The sequence below is a fragment of the Sabethes cyaneus genome, chromosome 3, assembly GCF_943734655.1.
Source record: "Sabethes cyaneus chromosome 3, idSabCyanKW18_F2, whole genome shotgun sequence".
Taxonomy (NCBI): domain Eukaryota; kingdom Metazoa; phylum Arthropoda; class Insecta; order Diptera; family Culicidae; genus Sabethes; species Sabethes cyaneus.
The window spans coordinates 144772593-144790835 of NC_071355.1; the positions used below are offsets into that span (position 1 = coordinate 144772593).

The 18243-nt window shown below is 41.2% G+C and overlaps 1 protein-coding gene across 1 annotated transcript in view; it reads right to left on the minus strand.

Annotated features, from left to right (window-relative positions):
- LOC128744517 (discoidin domain-containing receptor tyrosine kinase B) overlaps positions 1–18243 on the minus strand; it is a 672699-nt gene that overhangs the window by 230483 nt on the left and 423973 nt on the right. Inside the window, exon 4 of the mRNA XM_053841578.1 lies at positions 4260–4491. Coding sequence (XP_053697553.1) covers positions 4260–4491 — 232 coding nt within the window. The remainder of the gene's footprint in view (positions 1–4259; positions 4492–18243) is intronic.

An 18243-nucleotide genomic window follows, 5' to 3' on the forward strand; every position in this document is an offset into this window, starting at 1 on the left:
GCACTATTTCGTCAACGCCGTCCTTCAAACTCCTGGGTGTCATGGTCGACGACAAGCTCAAGTTCGGGAGCCACGTCGACTATACCTACAAGAAGGCTTCCACAGCTCTTTCGCCATTGTCTCGTATGATGTCTAATAGCTCTGCGGTATATTACAGCAAGTGAAGGCTTTTAGCCAACGTGGTCCAGTCCATACTTAGGTACGGTGGACCGATGTGGTCATCGGCGTTAGGAACCAAAAGCTACCTAGGTAAGCTGGAAAGTACGTTTCGTATCATGTGCTTGAGAGTGGCGAGTGCGCGGCGAGTTTCACATGACGCAATCTGCATCTTAGCGGGCATGATGCCTATTGGCATCATCATCAGTGAGGACGTTGAGTGCTTCAACCAACGTGGAACTAGAGGCATACGGAGAGGCCCACATGGCAGCGGGCATGGTCTGATTCCACAAAGGGCCGGTGGACACACCAACTTATTCCGGAAGCGCCACGGCGAAGTCAACTTCCACCTGACACAGACTCTGTCAGGGTATGGTTGTTTTAGACAGTATCTGCACAAGTTTGGGCATGCAGAGTCCCCCGCGTGTTCCGAATGCGTGGATGTAGAAGAAACTGCAGAATATGTTTTCTTTATATGCCCTCGTTTTGTGGGCGCGAGAAGCAACATTATGGCAGTGAGTGGACAGGACACTACTCCGGATAACTTAGTCCAAAGGATGTGTTCTAGCTCAGACGTCTGGGGAGCGGTCTTTGCGGCTGCTACCCAGATTGTACTTGAGCTACAAAACCGCTACAAAACGGCGAGTAAATAGCCTAACTACCATAGTCCAGTAGTTATCTAAGAGGGTGCGTTAAGCACAATAGCCCCTTCCTGAAGTAATATCGGTAAGGTGGTGCCAGGGGGGATTGAAGCTGGAGCCTCGAGTAGGGTTTTGGTGGACCTGGGTCTTCACGCCCCATTAGGGGGGTTGGGATACCAATCCCACTCCCTGAGTTGTCTTCTCAGGTGTCTGATATAGTACCGTATCTTCTAAGGTGCTGAGTAGATTTCCCTACTCGTAAAAAAACACGTAGAGTTAGCTAAATCGTTAAAAGATACCAAATCGACTTGCAAGAGGCCAGTGACATCAAATCACTACGATAAATAAAACAAGATGACCACAAGTTGTACAAATACAAATTCAATTGTGTGGTGATGGCCGACGAAACCTAAATCAAGGCAGACATCAAACAGCGTCTTGGACAAGAGTTTTATACCACAACTAGCCGTGAAAAGGTGGTAGACATGTTTAAGCATATGACTTTATCGAAGCTCGCTAGAATTTATTTATTTGTATATTTACTAGAAGACCCGGCAAACTTCGTACTGCCACAAATTAGACTGAATATTTCAGATTATAAAATTCAGACGAACTGCGAGAGCTGCTGATTTTAAGAAAAAGGAGTGTACTAACGGTAGAATTTCGTAATTTTTTGATGATTTCAACGTTTAATGTAGTTGGTAAACACCGGATTTTCAGAGAACGTGTATATCTAACAACCGTATTAGGCCGTATTAATTCTTGCTATAGTAAGAAACGAAAATTTGACAAAATCTCAAAATTATGATCATCTACACGTTGGAAACATGTCGGTGTAAAAGTTAGTTTGTCAGTTTCCAATACCCAACGGTTGTGTTGGTAGAAGTTACGTCGTGTCTTGTGTTATAAACCCTACTGATTGTTAACTTATTTTTTGTAAAAGTGAATTCGATGGCTTAAACAGCGCCAAATTGCGTCTGCTGCAGTTGATTTTCTAATTATAGGCAATGTTTAGTTAAAACCTTTTACGCTCCTCTTTTATATATAAGATTATTATTCATCTCCCAATTAAGTCTAAATGAATAGCGCATACAGGAACTAAATATTATTCAGTCTTTTCACTCGGTTTGCAAATTGGGATGCAGATATTACAAACTTGAACACGGATTCGATAAAAGCAAATAGGCAAATCATGGCAGCAATAGGCTGGTTGTAACCATAGCGTGTACGATAAAATCCTGGCTACAATAATGATCGCTGTCGTAAGATCCTACCAGAAACGCGAAAATCAAGTAGATCGGCCAACCGATATCGCCGGCGAGCCGGTAAACAACGAAAGTGGCTTACTGCATCTTTGGTTTCCAAACGAGCGTTTCGAGACTAAGCAGTTGACAGCTATCTGGATTTCAAAGATTACGCCATGGCAGATGCCTGAGAGAGTGCCCTATGATGCCCTATTTTTTAGATACGCACGGTTTTTTAGTTCCATATTACAGGCAATATGCACCCTTAAAGTCCATGAAAATTCTGAAGATGAAGCCAAGTTTCCTGTTTGCCTTGGAAATAATAGACATGTAAGGTAAGCTTAGTGTTTGAGACAGTAACCGGTAGCAAGCCAGTAAAAGGTTAGGAGGTACTTCGCACCCACCTACTTCTATCTATCTATTTTAGCAAAGGAGTCAACACTTTCAAGCCTGTAGAATACCAAGATTAGTTACATGGTCCACTCGGTTGAAAATAATAGCTATAGCCAAGCAAGAATGCAGCATCACTGAATTAAATAACGAGTTAAAATGGTCCCAAATTGCTCCCTTGTGGAACGCTAAAAAATACCGGTTATTAGAATACAGGACAATTACAGAGCTAATGCAACGATTCTACTGTCTCTAGCAGCACTACCCAGCCGAGATTCGAACATACGATGGCTGACTTGTTAGACCAGCACCAAAGCCAACTGGGCGATCAACGCTAGATAAATTAACAAATGGTGAAAAGATGGATTAGCAGTGCTTGACATGCAGCGTTCTGTCAATTAGGTATGATGAAAATGCCCCCGATGCTCCCATTTGCAACCATTTACGGAGTAGGTAACACCAAAAACAATGCATCTTCTTACATTCTGATAATAAAACCAGATGGCGTCGTCGGGGGCGGTAAAGGGCAAACTGAGGCTTCCTAAGATCTAAATGTACGCGCGTGGAGTTACTATTTATTACTGAATCACTTCTGCTGGAGCGTTGTGCGTTGACACAAAAAACATCCCTGGGGATCTAAAAAAATTTTTGGCAGAATAATCCTCAAACTCGTGGAATATAATACAAAGTCTGGTCAAGTCTGTAGAGGCCTTGTGGTTGCCAATGGATCTACTGGTCTTGAGAGGAGAAGTTGAGTTCGAATCCGGTTATAATTGGCTCTCAATAGCTTGTCTTATCAACGGATCCCACAGCTTGCGTAAAGAGAAACGGCGCATATACTAATAAGCGTTGTTGTACCTTTTCTAACCTAATTTTACACACTTTCACCTTCACGCCTTGTCTTGCCTGGAGACACTATCAATGCTTTTTACATCACTTCTTTTTCCTCTTCTTCTTTTTCTTCTAACACCATAGTACCGGGATGGCTCTTGGGACGAGAGGAAACGTCTGATGCGATGAATTGATAACTGGATCTGAACTGAACAATTTCATATAGACCAATCGGGGTAATGGCAGGTGGGATTCGCACCCACGCTCTCCGTTGGTACCCGAAAATTTTACTAACTAAACTGAAGTGGAATATAATTGAATGGAAGCGTAGATTTGTGTTTTTGTGGTTGTCATTATTTGAAAGATACTGTGCATTCTACAATTCCCGGATTAAGGGAACATAATGGCCAAAAAATTTTAATAAAAAATATCTTTCTATTTTAGATTTCGTTTCTACAGACTTTCCCGCTTGTTTTGATATATTTTGTAATGATCCGACCACGGGAAGTGACTAAAAACGATCATATCCATAAATATTCCAGGGACGAGCGAAATAAACGCCGCTCCTCTAAAAGCACGACCTTCAAATTTCGTACACGTTTTTCAATCGGAAATTAATTAAAAACTTTGTTTTGTTAGCTGAAAAAGAAAGAAAGAAGTTTAAAGAAGACTTTTATAACTTTTGAACTTTGTACTCAAAATAAAGCTGGAGAAAATCATGTCAACCATTTTTGTCTTAATTTTGTCTTTTACAGTTACTACTCTATTCGCAAACCAATTATAAAGTGATAAAATTGACCACTTATTTCATCTTAAGAAGCTCCGCACCATATAGAAAAGAAAATTCTTATTTATGTCAAATTTGGAGGATTACACGAGTCTGTCACCATCAACTGGGTTGATAAAAAGTAGGATATATTCATCGAATCCATTTATGAATGTTTTTTTTTTTTATTTTTGCTGTTAAATAACTGTGCCTGCTGCGGGGCGTCCTTACCTCGTTATCCCGGGTGTTCTTCCACCGTTTCCACTTGCTAAAGCCAGGCCGCCAGTACTCGAGCACGTACGCCTCGGTGTACTCCCGGCCTTGGCCCTTGCCGAAGCGGCCCTGCGTCTTGATGGCCGTGACCACGTGCATTTTCTGCAAATCGATCTGCAGGTACTCGTTCAGATTCCGCGACACCATGTGCTTCGGACACCAGGCGCCTCCATTGTTGTCTACTTTCAATCTGGAAGAGAGAAAAAAATAATAGAAATAAAAATCTGTTAGTAATTATACATTTACTGGGTCGTCCTTGTACTGTGCAATGCAGTGATTATTTAAAGCTGTTTTGCGCCCTTCATCCAGCCAGCGGGAAAAATTGAAATGTTACCGAAAACTTTCAGGGTAAATTTGAATATTATACACTTACAGGCTTACAGCTCTACTGCACTGCATTAAGTGCACGGGAGGAGAAAAATCTGCTTGCGACACAAGTTTATAAATCCAGTAAACTTATACTTTGTTATTTTCGTCAGAAACAAAAGTTTACAATGCTGCGCTCCATTTTGCCGGCAACTTTTCGTCATCTTTCTCGCTCGTCTCAATTCAGCTGCTCGGAGATGGTTCATTTTTCAACAGTTGTTGGTCGTGCTTTCCATTAGTTATGAAGGTAATTTTCTTTTAAGGAGTTCGATACTAGCTACTGCGTAAGAATGCCGTTTGCCTCCATTTTTCCGCGAACAGTAAGTATAAGATTGAACTCCATCTTTAATTGTTTTCATTCGCTTGCTCGAAGCACTTTTTGTCGCAATTCAGTGGAAATTTATTACGGAGGAAAATCTACGCCGGTAAATGGCAGTTAAAAAGAAGCTAGAGCGTGGAGTGACGCGCTCGTCATCATCCTGACAGCTGAACTGTATGAATTACAACACCGAAAGGATGAAGCGTGCCGTTCCTGCTCCTTACGACGGGATGTGTTGTGCGTTGTTGGGTGAGCACCGAGGTTCCGTGAGACTGCCGGGTAGCTTTCCTTCTGCGCGCCAGACTTCATTGTGAATGTTTTTGAATGGGAAGCCGCGACGCGACGTACACACCACCTCAGCGCCCCGTGGAAGATGGCATAAAAACGGCGAGGTGTGTGTATTCATTCCACGGTACACGTTCTTAAGGATCTGACTGAAAATCGCAAGGAGGGATTCCATTTTTCTGTGCTGCTTGTTGAAATAGCTATTGTCAAATTAGTACAATAGCGATGATGGGATGACGGAGGATGAGTGGAATGCATTCGCTGTGTTGTAGATAAATATGAGTTCTTTATTCGGTGGCTGATTTTGGAGAATATCATCGTGAAGCAGCTGATTGATACGCGCATGATGAGATGTTTTACAAGGAAATTTACGTTTTGCTCGCTATGAAAGATTGTTTGCACGGTGTATGTAGCCGGGCGCACATTCCCTGCCACGCCAGCAGAAGTCACGGTATGAATTTAAAAGTTTAGCTCGGTAGACGATAGCTAATTTTATCGTTAATCTTCTGGCATATCAGGATCTATTCTAATTTGGTAAATAACATTCATACGTTTGCTTATTAAAAATCCATCACATTCTTACGTCAGACTTAATTTTGTCGAACGACTTCATTCGAGGCAAATGACATAATATTTATTCAAATCTCCCGCCCAAATCAGCCATAATCTATGCTTCGAAAGCAGTAGTTAGCTTCTTCTCGGTACGCTCCATTAGTACTCCTTACGGGCAACGGATATTAATTTTGCTGAAGTCGTACCCAAAATCCCTTCTCCCCATGCGCCGCACTTAATATCACTGTTATTAAGCGTAATTAAAAATAATAAAAAATCGTCCCTCTAGCAGTCGCAATTTGACACCGCGCACCATACCGTCGTGATGCCCGTTAATAATATCTAATATTTCAAATCCTCGTCGACGCCATTAAGAACGGTTCCCCCGTTGCTGCCAACGGTCGCCATCGTCGTCGTCATCGTCATCGTCAAAAGAAACCTTACATGTCGAAGCCGGTTACCACGGCTACTGTTTCGCCTCCCCACGGGGAATCCTCCCTCTGCGACCAATGAACGGTGGCGTTGACTGATGGTGGAGCGGCATTAAAACGGAGCAGAATCATTGGGGGACGGGGGGGTCAATGGGTAACCGCTCTACGCGTATACATTAAATTTCATCATCTCCTTATGGCTGTTGGCTAATGATAATGATAGAGAAAAAAAATCCTCACCAACAGCCGAAGCAAACGGCGCGGAGCAGCGGCGTGGCGACAAGAAGTTGTGGCCTGCTCAAATGATTCCGCCGCGCGCGTTGAAATGGTCATTAAAGTTCATGATGATTGTGGGTTGTGCTGTTCGACAGAAAGCGAAGAGCCAGGGACCGTCCGGGAACAGAAAAACTTTGAGGAGGCTCGTTAGGAGACACTTTTGTCCGATTCAAAACCAGGTCGAGTGGCGACAAAGGAGTGCGAAATGTCGAAAAGTAGCATCTGTTCGGGGGAATCTTCTTTCTTTTTTTTTTTGATGAGATTCTTATGATGTGGATAAAATTTAATGACGAGCTCGTCGGAAGGATTCAATGCTTAGATCTCGACCGTCGGTAAAGTGGTTGTTTAGAGAGCTATAATTGTAGACGAGCCGCGTTATGCTTTTTGGTGGCTATTTTGATTAAAAGATTAGAGAGAGGCATCTATCTAGCAGAAATTAAAGCATTAAAGACTTCGTTCATATTGCAAGTTGTATTTGAATAAATGTGCAAAAATTGCTGATTTGCTTCGTAAAAAGCAAAAAGCCTTGGGTATAAACGTCTTTTAAGACTTGACTCTTCTTTATCGACAGACTTCGTAGCGTGTTAATGAGTACAAGGCAATTACAAGGCTAGTGCAATGATCCTACTGACTTTAGCAGCACCGTCCAGCCACGCCAGTTAAGATTCGAGCATACGACGACTGACGACCAGGGCTGTCTTGCACTCAGTGCACCTATTTTGCTTTTTCAACTATATCACCTCAATCACGCAAAATTCGAAAATGTCATGTATATGGGGCATTTATAGAGTCAATTATTATCCATAAGATTGCTGAACTAAGTATTGCTCTATCTTAAGAAATTATGGCGCACTTCCAGTTCACACAGGGCGGTGCACCGAGAGCGCTCTCTGCGCACCACCCAGTGTGAAGTGAGAGTGCACCTAAAATACTTAAGATAGAGCAATAGTTAGTTCAGCAATCTTATCTAGTTATATAAGAGGCTTATGTCTGTACCGAAAGCCAGGTCTCTGACAGGACGTCATAAAAGGCTTATCGGTAACTAAAAACAGGTCCCTGACAGAACGTCATGCTTTCGTATACAATGGATTGTATTCTCACTCACCTCACTGGTCGACTGCTGGACTGCTTGATTGCCCAACTGGTTGACTAAACTGCTTGATTGGACAGATCGACTTGACTGCTTGACCGAACAGCTCGATTTAACTGCTCGAGTGGACTACTCGACTTAACTACTCGATTTGACTGCTTGACACACTTGCTTGACTTACTACTCGACCCGACTGCTCGACTTATCTGCACGATTGAACTGCTCGACTGGACTGCTAGACGGGACAGCATGATTCATCTGCTCGACTAGACTGCTCGACTCAACTGGATTACTTGACTCAACTGTCCGAGTCGACTGCTCGAATGAACTGCTCGACTCAACTACTTGACTTAACTGTTTGATTCGACAGCTCGACTTAACTGCTCGATTCAACTGCTCGCTTCAACTGCTCGATTCAGTTGCTCGATTCAACTGCTCGACTAGATCACTCGACTAAACTGCTCGACTCAACTGTTCGACTTAACTGCTCGACTCAACTGCTCGACTGGACTACTCGTCTTAACTGCTCGATTAAACTGCTCGACTGGACTGCTCGATTAAACTGCTCAGTTCAACTGTTTAACTCGACTGCTCAACTCAACTGCTCCGCTGGGCTGCTTAACTGAACAGCTTGAATTAACTGTTCGTCTGGACTGCACGATTTGACTGCTCGACTCAACTGCATGACTTCTGTTGATTCGACAGCTCGACTTAACCGCTCGATTCAACTGCTCGACTGAACTACTCGACTCAACTGCTCGACTGGACTACTCGACTCGATTGCTCGATGATCAACTGGACTACTCGACTCGACTGCTCGAATAAACTGTTCGACTAGACTACTTGACTCAACTGCTCGACTCGACTGCTCGAATGAACTGCACGACTTTACCGCTTGACCCGACTGCTTGACCATTTGATTCGACGGCTAGACTCAAGTGCTCGACTAGACTACTCGATTCAACTGCTCGACTGGACTATTCGACTTAACTGCTCAATTAAACTACTCGACTGTATTGCCTGACTTGACTGCTCGACTCGACCACTCGATTCAACTGCTCGACTCGACTGCGCGACCGGACTGCTTGACTGAACAGCTTGATTAAACTGCTCGACTAGAATGCTCGATTTGACTGCTCGACTCGCCTGCTCAACTGGATTGTTTGTCGCGATATCATATGGTCGGTGTTAAATCAGACCGGACCAAGTTGCAAAATTTTAAAAAATGAGTTAATGATAGCAAACGATCAAGAATTTTCTAAGCAACATTTTACTCTAATCAGGCAATGTTGCAAACAGCCAGAAGTTTTTATTCAGTTAAATAAAATCCAATACGACCATAAAAACTATTTGTTTCAGTTTCCGACTGACTCTTTTATGTGCAACATCTTAGAGTTATATTATGCCATATAAGAACTTAAAGAACTAATACTAAGATTAAACATTTTCGCAAACACTGGCCAATGGAATGTACCCGCAGTTTTTTGAATTCTGAACAGATATTTATAAACGATAAAAAAGAAGAAAACTAAAAAGTTATTTAGGGTAAAGAACTACTTTTAAGCAGTCTAAGCGGGTCACTGATTGTTTTACCTTATTACAAGCGATGGGTTGACTGAGTGGGGGATATCAGCATACCAATCTTCTTGCTATCTTTAGTTCTTCAAGCTGTTACCATTGGAAGACACTATTGTTGAGCTAAACTTTTGATTTTTCGCTTTAAAACAAAACAGAGAACAAAAAGAGGTAAACATATAGCAGTACAAACGATCCGACTCAGAACAGTGTTGTCAAAGCAAATAACATTGAAACACGTCGTTGCTTTATTAAATCACTGAGAAAATCTTCGAAAATTATTGAAAAAGCTGTCTTTTGTGTTGTTTTTAATAAAGAAAAATTAATTATGAACATACATTTCTCTTGAAAGTATTGAACCACGTTTTCACTATGGGAGGTTTCAGTTAATTTCAAACTTAAAATTCTTATTTCCAGAACCGAAACAGTGTCTTGGCAACACGATAGTTTATCAGTTGTGCTGCAGCTGCTGCTAGTGGTGAACAGGTTCCGTCAATTCAGAATTTGTTTTCAGTTTTGTTAGAAAATAATAAAACTTTCGGCTAGTGACAAAGCCTTAGATAATAGAAAAAAAGAGACTGAATTATATGGTATGTGACAATTGAGTGCTTGACTTTCAGAGTGGTTGTAATCAGTGCTGAAAATTTGATGAATTCGTTAGTAGCGAGGTGGCGATTGCCTTCAGCAGCTGAAAAATGTACGTTTTTGGACAACAATTTTTAACTCATCATATTTCTTGTCGGAAACCCAGTAAATTGTGTTTGTGTGAATCAAATGTATGGTTAAGTGATTTGTGAAGATGATCCTATCAAAAGATTTTGAAAATATGAATAAAAAAGTGCATTTTCGGATCATTTATGTTCAACTGATTAAAATAGGTAACACTGCTTAACTCGTTCCTTACCCTATATCTTTTATCCAGCTTTTTACGCGTTATAATGGCGGACGCTATAAATTGTGTTCGTAATATGCGAACAATCTTTTTGACAACTCTGCATACATCAAATCTGGCACTCTTCTCTTGCAACACTACCGTGCTCTTTCTTTCGTTTACGCCAAAGAAGGAAAGCGAAAATGTGCGAAATGTAAACAAAACTATTGCTCTCCTTCTTTTGCGTAAACGAAAGAAAGAGTAACACTGCCGTACAGAAGAAGAATGCCCAGTTTTGATGGATGCAGAGTTGTCAAAAAGATTGTTCGCATATTACGAATACAATTTATAGCGTCCGCCATTATAGCGCGTAAAAAGCTGGATAAATCTTATATCTTATCTTATATCTTTTTGTTTTTCCTCTTTATTATCGTTTCAGGTATTCTACTAAGACGCTCAAATAAACATTAGTTAATCAGATATTTATAATTTCCGGATCGTAAGATTCGGGCTCAACTAGTGTATAATAATTGACTCTATAAATGCCCCATACATAACATTTTTGAATTTTGTTTGGCAGAGGTGTTACAGGTAAATAATCAGAATAGGTGCATTGAGTACAGGACAGCCCTGCTGACGACCCAGCTAGCATTTATACAGGGTGTTAGGTTCCCTATCTGGGGTATTTTTACCACAGATAGAGGAACCCTAGACAAGAAAAAAACTCTATGAAACATGGGGTCGCAAATTGCTGGTTACAGAAATATGAGTATTTTACTGTTTTTTTACGTTTTTGCACATTATCTAATTTATGTTGAAAATGAACGTACTAATTTGTGTTTATTTTATGTTAAATGGAAAGTTCAGAAGATTTTCTGTTAGATCGTGTATAAATATTACAGAAAAACATGAAACAAAAACACTTTTCAAGAAAAAACTTCTCATGGTATCTCATTTATCACAGGTTTTTTACAATTATCTAGTAAAGTAGCTCGTGAACCTAGTCTTTCATAAATTTATAAAGAACGGCCATTGATTCATCTACATTTATCTCTTTTACACTATTCTTCTATCTCCATTAATTTGAGAGATATTTCAGATTTAATCTGAATGCTGTTGAATGCAGTTTAATTTTTAATTAATTTTAATGTTGAACACACCGTGAAACTTCGACGTCCCTTGCCGTACTTGCTCGATCGTACATTGCACATAGCGGCGCATTATGTCTCTATGGAGACAAACACACAGAGTCAACAAACGCAACTCATCAACATTATTTTCTCGAACCAACCATAGGTGTTCACGTGGTGATATCAGTAAAGTCTGCGTCATCAGTTCTGTTGGCACTGGGTTCTAATCCCAAAGTTTTGTTATTAATCACTTTTTTTTTAATTACAATCAATAAAGCTTGTGATTAATGGATGTTTGCTTCATGCGATCCCAAGTGGTTACGTGGAGGTATGAATAAAGTGTGCGATACGAATGCGGTAAACTTTGGGTTGTATTCCACAATAAACCAACTTTTTTTTCATAATGCAAATCAGAAAATAACAAGATGGGAATTATTCTTCACGTTCTTTTCTGGGAACCCCGATGCCATTGTTTAGTATAAAACTGTGAACAGAATTCGACACTATTTAAGATGTTCTCATGCATAAAAATTCGTACTTTGTCGCACTTAAAAAAATGTATTTATGGTAAGTTAGTAATAGATTAATAAATAAATAAGAAAATAAGCAAATAACTAGATAGCTTCATTCATGGGTACTGATGAACTAACTAGTGTGTTTTGTTTAGAATGTTACTGGCGAAACGAGAGGGGTTCCACCTACTATACCCCTGGTCGCTGGTCGAATCACTGGGGACCGTCTGGGACGGGTGCTCACGACCTCTTTTCACGCTCGAGCACGAGCGAGAGACTGAAAAAGCTCAAGGTCGGCTCTGGCTTATTCCGTGAACCAGGACTGTGATAAGTGCTCGAAAGAAAAGCTACTGTGTATAATTTATCCTTTTAATTTTCCCTAACGGATACATAGAACTGTGTGTGAGTATTGGAGTAATAAATGGGTGGTTCAGTACGGTGGTTTTTCGACTTTCTGCCGGGGTGACGATGATGACGGGATGGCGACGATGACGGAATGACTACACTGACGGGTGGCCGACGATGTAATTCAAGGGAATATTCAAATCTCCGTAGGCTGAGGCCAGCTCGGCCTATGGTATCCAACGACGGTTGCCTCTTTCAGTAGCTGCGGCCGGTAGTAGCAACCGAACAGCAACGGTAGCTTCTCGTAAGTATACGCGGCGACCTTCTGATCCGGGCCCTGGAGACTGTGGACTGACTGAGACTGTGGAGACACGTGGTGAAGGGTTGGTTGAGATTTCACTTCGATTCGATTCGATCGCTGTAACTTTGGGGGACTATGGCCTCTAAATAGGCTCTAGCCATTCTCCAATCCGACTGGTCCTTCGGAATCGCCGTAATTGATTACCGGGCAAATAAACCAATTTAAACGGGTCCAAGGGGAAAAACGAGTTGCACGGTATTTGGTTAAAACTTTCCCCTGAACATTTTCGCACCGCTAGTAACAGTATTTTGTGGCATTTTAGTTTACCTGATTCGACTCTTCCCTTTTTTGTAACTTACACTTTTTATTTTTAAATAATCTATCTAGATCTAAGTTTTAACTACTTTTCCCTTCACTCTGTCTAAAACCATGTTTTTTGGTCCACTTCAATGTGTTTTAGTCTGTGGTTCGTCACCAATTAACTTCCTCTGATGAGTTTGTACAATCCTTCCACTTTATTCGACATCTCTTTCGCTGTTTCCTTATACTTCCTTTTCCAACCACCCATTGAACTGAACTTTTTTCGTTTTTAGTGTAGTATGTGCTTAACTCTATCCCTATTTGTCTAGTGTACATTTGAATTGGCCGTATTTGTTTTCAGTGGTCCGGAGACTACAAATATTTTATTAGACAATTTTACTCAAATAATTTTACAACATGCAGTATAAATGTTACGAACGGTAACAAGAATCACTAACTAGTGTGTTTTGTTTAGAATCATAAAAAACTTTGTAAGTTCTGCTCATTATGAGTTATAAGAGTTTGTGAATCTTTTGCGTCTCTCTAAACATATCAGGATTGGAGCGAACCAACCACTGGTTGAAAGCCCCATTAAAAAAAAGTTAATAAATAAATAAATAACATATCAGGATATGCTTGGATCGCCGCCTTCAGTGCCTCGTCAGGACAGGGAGCTTTCTTCATTTTTAGACCCCTGGCAGCCAAAATGAGCTCCTTTTTCCTGATCGGGGTGAGGGTGTAATTTGCTTGACTGTACGAGGTCGCAGGCCACATCACTGTATCGTGTTGCGGGCATAACCCTTTCACGGTGACCATCAGGACACACCATGAGGAAGGAAGCGAACGAGATCTGCAGAAAAGCACTCGACTGGGATCCGCAAGGACAGCGTAGGAGATACAGTTCCTGAGGCACAGGGCGATGCAGCTTAGCCAACGACATTTGGGCTGTAGACGAGAACCTATCCTGGCGACAGGTAAAGGCCACGGCGGGTAACCGGCGGCAGTGGAGTTAGGGTTAGGAGTACCGAAAGCATTTTTGAAAACTGGTATATCGGTACAGGAAGCATCAGTACCGGTAATATTGGTACTTGTACCGGTACCCAAAGTTTTTAAAATGAAAATCCTTTAAAGAAAAGAAAAATTTACTAATACTTATTTATTTGAGGCCCTATTCTAAGTCACCCCTCCGCACCTTGCAGTCACCATTACATTTGTACTGTCACTTAGCTAACCGGAGTCTCAGGTGACTTTTAGAACCGCTAATTGTGTTCTCATCTAAAAAATGTAAGTGAGGTGACTATGAGAATAGGGCCCTTGTAAAAATGTGTATTCTTAACCATTATGTGTGTGACAGGGTACTCAGGTACCTTTTTAGTTTGAAAATAGTTATAACTCATTCAATTTGAAAGATACGTCACTGAAATTTTCTGACATCGTAAAACTCATTGATCTTAAGTAAATGAGGTAATTTCCTGCATATCTATCAAGGGGATTAGCAATGAGAGGCATTTAAACTTTTTTATTACGTAAGAGGGCGACAAGGGTACCCGGGTACCCATGATTTGCTATGTTCATAACTTTGGCTATTTTGATTTGGATGAAACTAATGGCATTTGATTTGTAAATTTGTCTAGTTTTTTATTTAATTTTTTGTATTTGTTTATCTGACCTCTGTGGGTCTCAATGAAACTGAGGTCGACTCTCAAGTGCGCGTAAAAATCCCACTATCTTTTGACACTATTACAAATCTGACGTACATACTACATACAAATACAATATCAACATAGTACAACTTAGCTTAACATTGACACATTTCTAACTTAGCATATTACATTATTTGCCTTAGTCTATTTTTAAAACTATTACTCGATAAATCGAAGTCAAACAATTCAAACACGTTATTAACCACGATGCACATCGCCCTAAGGTAGGCTGACCAGACGTCCCGGATTATGCGGGACTGTCCCGGATTCGGATGACTTGTCCCGGATTACTAAGCGTCCCGGAAAGTGTCCCGCATTGATTAATTTTTTAGTCGAAATAGTTTCTAAGGATGAAACATAGGAAATTATGTTACATTGCATGAAAAACCCTACTGCTTACACCGCTTGTCAGTTGGTGCACACCCTCCCCAGTCACGGCCACGGCCAGCCGCGGCGAGGGTCGAGACAAGCTGGCAAGTTATCATGCATGCTTTTCAAAATCGCTCTTGAAGGGGTGATTCGACGAGCAGATATCGAATCAAGAAGTTTTATTTTCAGAAATGTAGCAAACTTTTTGGCTACGCAAACTACGCGGTTAAATATTATAACCAGAAACTTTGCCACGGCGTAGGCTATTTGCACTGGATTGAAAGCGGAAGCTAGGAGGATTGCGTCGAAGGCCAAAACATGTATGGTAGAGGCTCAAACGAGACCAACGTGCGCTTTTCGCGAACGGTAATTGTTGACACGGACGAACCAGAAGTGGTTGATGAGTTCATGTATGTGGGATCGCTGGTGGCCGCGGACAGCAACACAAATGAGGAGATCCAGCGACGTATTCAAACAAGACATCGAGCGTACTTCGCCCTTCTCAAAACGGTACGATCAAGAGACATAAACCACCGTACGAAGCCGACAATATACAAACAACTCCTTACTAGACCGATAGTTTTAAGGATTTGACAATGCGCACTGAGGACATACGTGTCCTTGTGGACGATATTTGGTGGAGTACAAACTGAAAGTGAAGAGTGGCGGAGGGTACATGAATCAAAGGCCACAAACACTACTGGAGGAAATTACTAACGGATTTGAAACGTCTTAAGGAAAACAGTTTTATTTAACAACCCCACCGGCACCCAGAACAGAGGGACTCAACGTTCGAGATGGCTCGACCAGATCTAAACCGACATTCTTTTATTTTTAAACTAGCTGACCCGACAAACTTCGTATTGCCACAAATTAACCTGTGTTGTACATAAATCATGAATCTCGGATGATCTTCAAATTCAATCTTGTCTCCAAAAACACCCACGTGCCAAATTTTGTTCCATTTGCTTGATTAGTTCTCGAGTTATGAGGAAATTTGTATTTCGTTTGTATAGGAGCCCCCCCCCCCCCTCTTAAAGTGGGGAGGGGTCCTTATTTACCATAGAAAATATTCTTGCCCTCGAAAACTTTCACATGCCAAATTTTACCTAAAAATAAAAAATAAGAAAACTTATCCAATTTAATTCTACTATGTGTATTTTATTCAATGACAGATACGTATTTCGCCTACGACTTGCAGGCTTCCTCAGTGTCTGTTTTCGAACGTTTTTAGGTTTCGTATTCTACTAAGACGCTCCAAAAACTTCAGTCATGCCAAATTTTGTTCCATTTGCTTGATTAGTTCTTCAGTTATGAGGAAATTTGTATTTCATGTGTATAGGATCCCCCCCTCCTAAAACGGGAAGGGATCCCAATTCATCATAGAAAAAAATTTTGTCTCCAAAAACACCCACATGCCAAATTTGGTTCCATTTGCTTAATTACTTCTCGAGTTACGAGCAAAATTGTGTTTCTTTGGTACAGGAGCCCCCCCTCTTAAAGTGGGGAGGGGTCCTAATTTACTATAGAAAATATTCTTGCCCTCGAAAACCTTCACATGCCAAATTTGGTTCCATTTGCTTGATTAGTTCTCGAGTTATGAGGAAATTTGTATGGAAGCCCCCCATTTTAAAGAGGAGAGGAGTTATAATTCCTCTTATAAAGAGGGGAGGGGTCTCAATTTACCATAGAATAAATTCTTGTCACCGAAAACACCCACATGCCAAATTTTGTTCTATTTGCTTGATTAGTTCTCGAGTTATGCAGAAATTTGTGTTTCATTTGTATGGGAGCCCCCCTTCTTAGTGGAGGGAGGGGTTTCTAACCATCACTAAAGCTTTCCTGGCCCCAAAAAACCTCTACATGCATATTTTCATGCCGATTGGTTCAGTAGTTTTCGATTCTATAAGGAACATACGGACAGACAGACAGACAGACAGACAGACAGACAGACAGACAGACAGACAGAAATCCTTCTTTATAGGTATAGATAAAAAAACTGCACTTCAAAATTGCCTGGAAAATTGGCGACGAGTAACCCAAAATCGAGTTGAATGAAGGTTAAAACAGCACAAACCACCCCAGTTCTAAGCTGCTGACAACGATGACGAGGATAGTACAACCAGCCCCACAAATTTTGTTGTGCTCTGAACCAGAGCCCAGCAACGAAACAAATAAATGAAGCTGACTTTTTTTTACCTTCGCATCATACATGAAGCGACTGTTTTCATTTGTTGAACAGCAAGCGTCAGCTGAAGTTGATGATTGTTTCAAATGACGACAACTGAAAGTCGGGCACGATTTGTCGATGTTGACTAGGTTAAATATTTTATACGTTGTGTTGTAGAAATTGTTACTCAAATTTAATTCATTTGCGTTAAAAGCTACTGATCTTCTACTGAATATTTGATAGAAAAGTTAAAAGAAACTTTAAAACCGATCGTCATGGTGAAGTGAAGTCCGTTTTACTGAAGCTGATTAAACCCAGTTTTAAAGCAGAGCGGTGTTGCTCCAGTTGAAACTGAAGCTTCATTGTCGAAGGACAATTTGCAATTGACGTGATCTTAGCCCTGTTGAATAAACGCCTAGCCTCCCGACGAAGGTTGCTGAGCAATTCATTCCACCAGAGCACGTCACAGCAGACTGTCCGCGTGATTAACGGACAGTTTGCAGTATAAGCATCAATAATCATACTCTGCAGGTCATTGACTGCACCGCCCAGCTCAGCTGGTGTGCGTAAATTAATGTGACAGGAATTCCGAGAGTTCCCCAGATGTTCTCTGAATGAACTCTAGTTGGTTTTCTTCGGATTTCTGTATTGTTCACTCCTGAGAGAGTTTGCCTCAATATCAAAAAAAGATTACTGTGAAGAGCGCCCTGGTACTCCACAGGCTCCGTTAGCGGCTGAGTATTTATAGAAGCCCCCCTCCCCACCATTCATCCCTCGGCATGGGTCGCATGACACCTTGGATTAGGGGTTTTATCCATTTTCGTTTTACATTATAGCCATGGATAACAGCTATTAAAAACCTTTCTCCTTAGGGGCTTTGGAACCTCTGTTCTGGTTCCGAGTATTTTTGGTTTATTCGAACCTATTCCTACTGAGATCCGTCATTTGCAGGCGGAGAATTTACACTCAGCCTTCGTATGAGTGCCCTCTTCTCTGTCCGCATACGACCCTATTTTCCACCGGTTGTCCGATTTCTACTAAGGAACATATCCCGGATGGTACTACGAGAAAGTAGAGATAGGAGTTGCTGAATAAGAGGCTGTAGAACTTCACGGAAGTTCTGGAGCGCAAGTCTGGTCTCTCTTGAAATGTTGAATAAATCTTTCGCCTTTTCATAATGAGATTAATCAGGTTCTGAAGTAGGCTCTTGCGGGGTCATGGGTGACCAGTCTAAGATTTAAGGTAAAACCTAGCAATATGCGTATCAAAGTTCTTGCAATTGATTCGGTACGTGATTTTTTTTACATTTCGAAGTATTTTGATTGGTTATTTCGAAATTGGTCACTA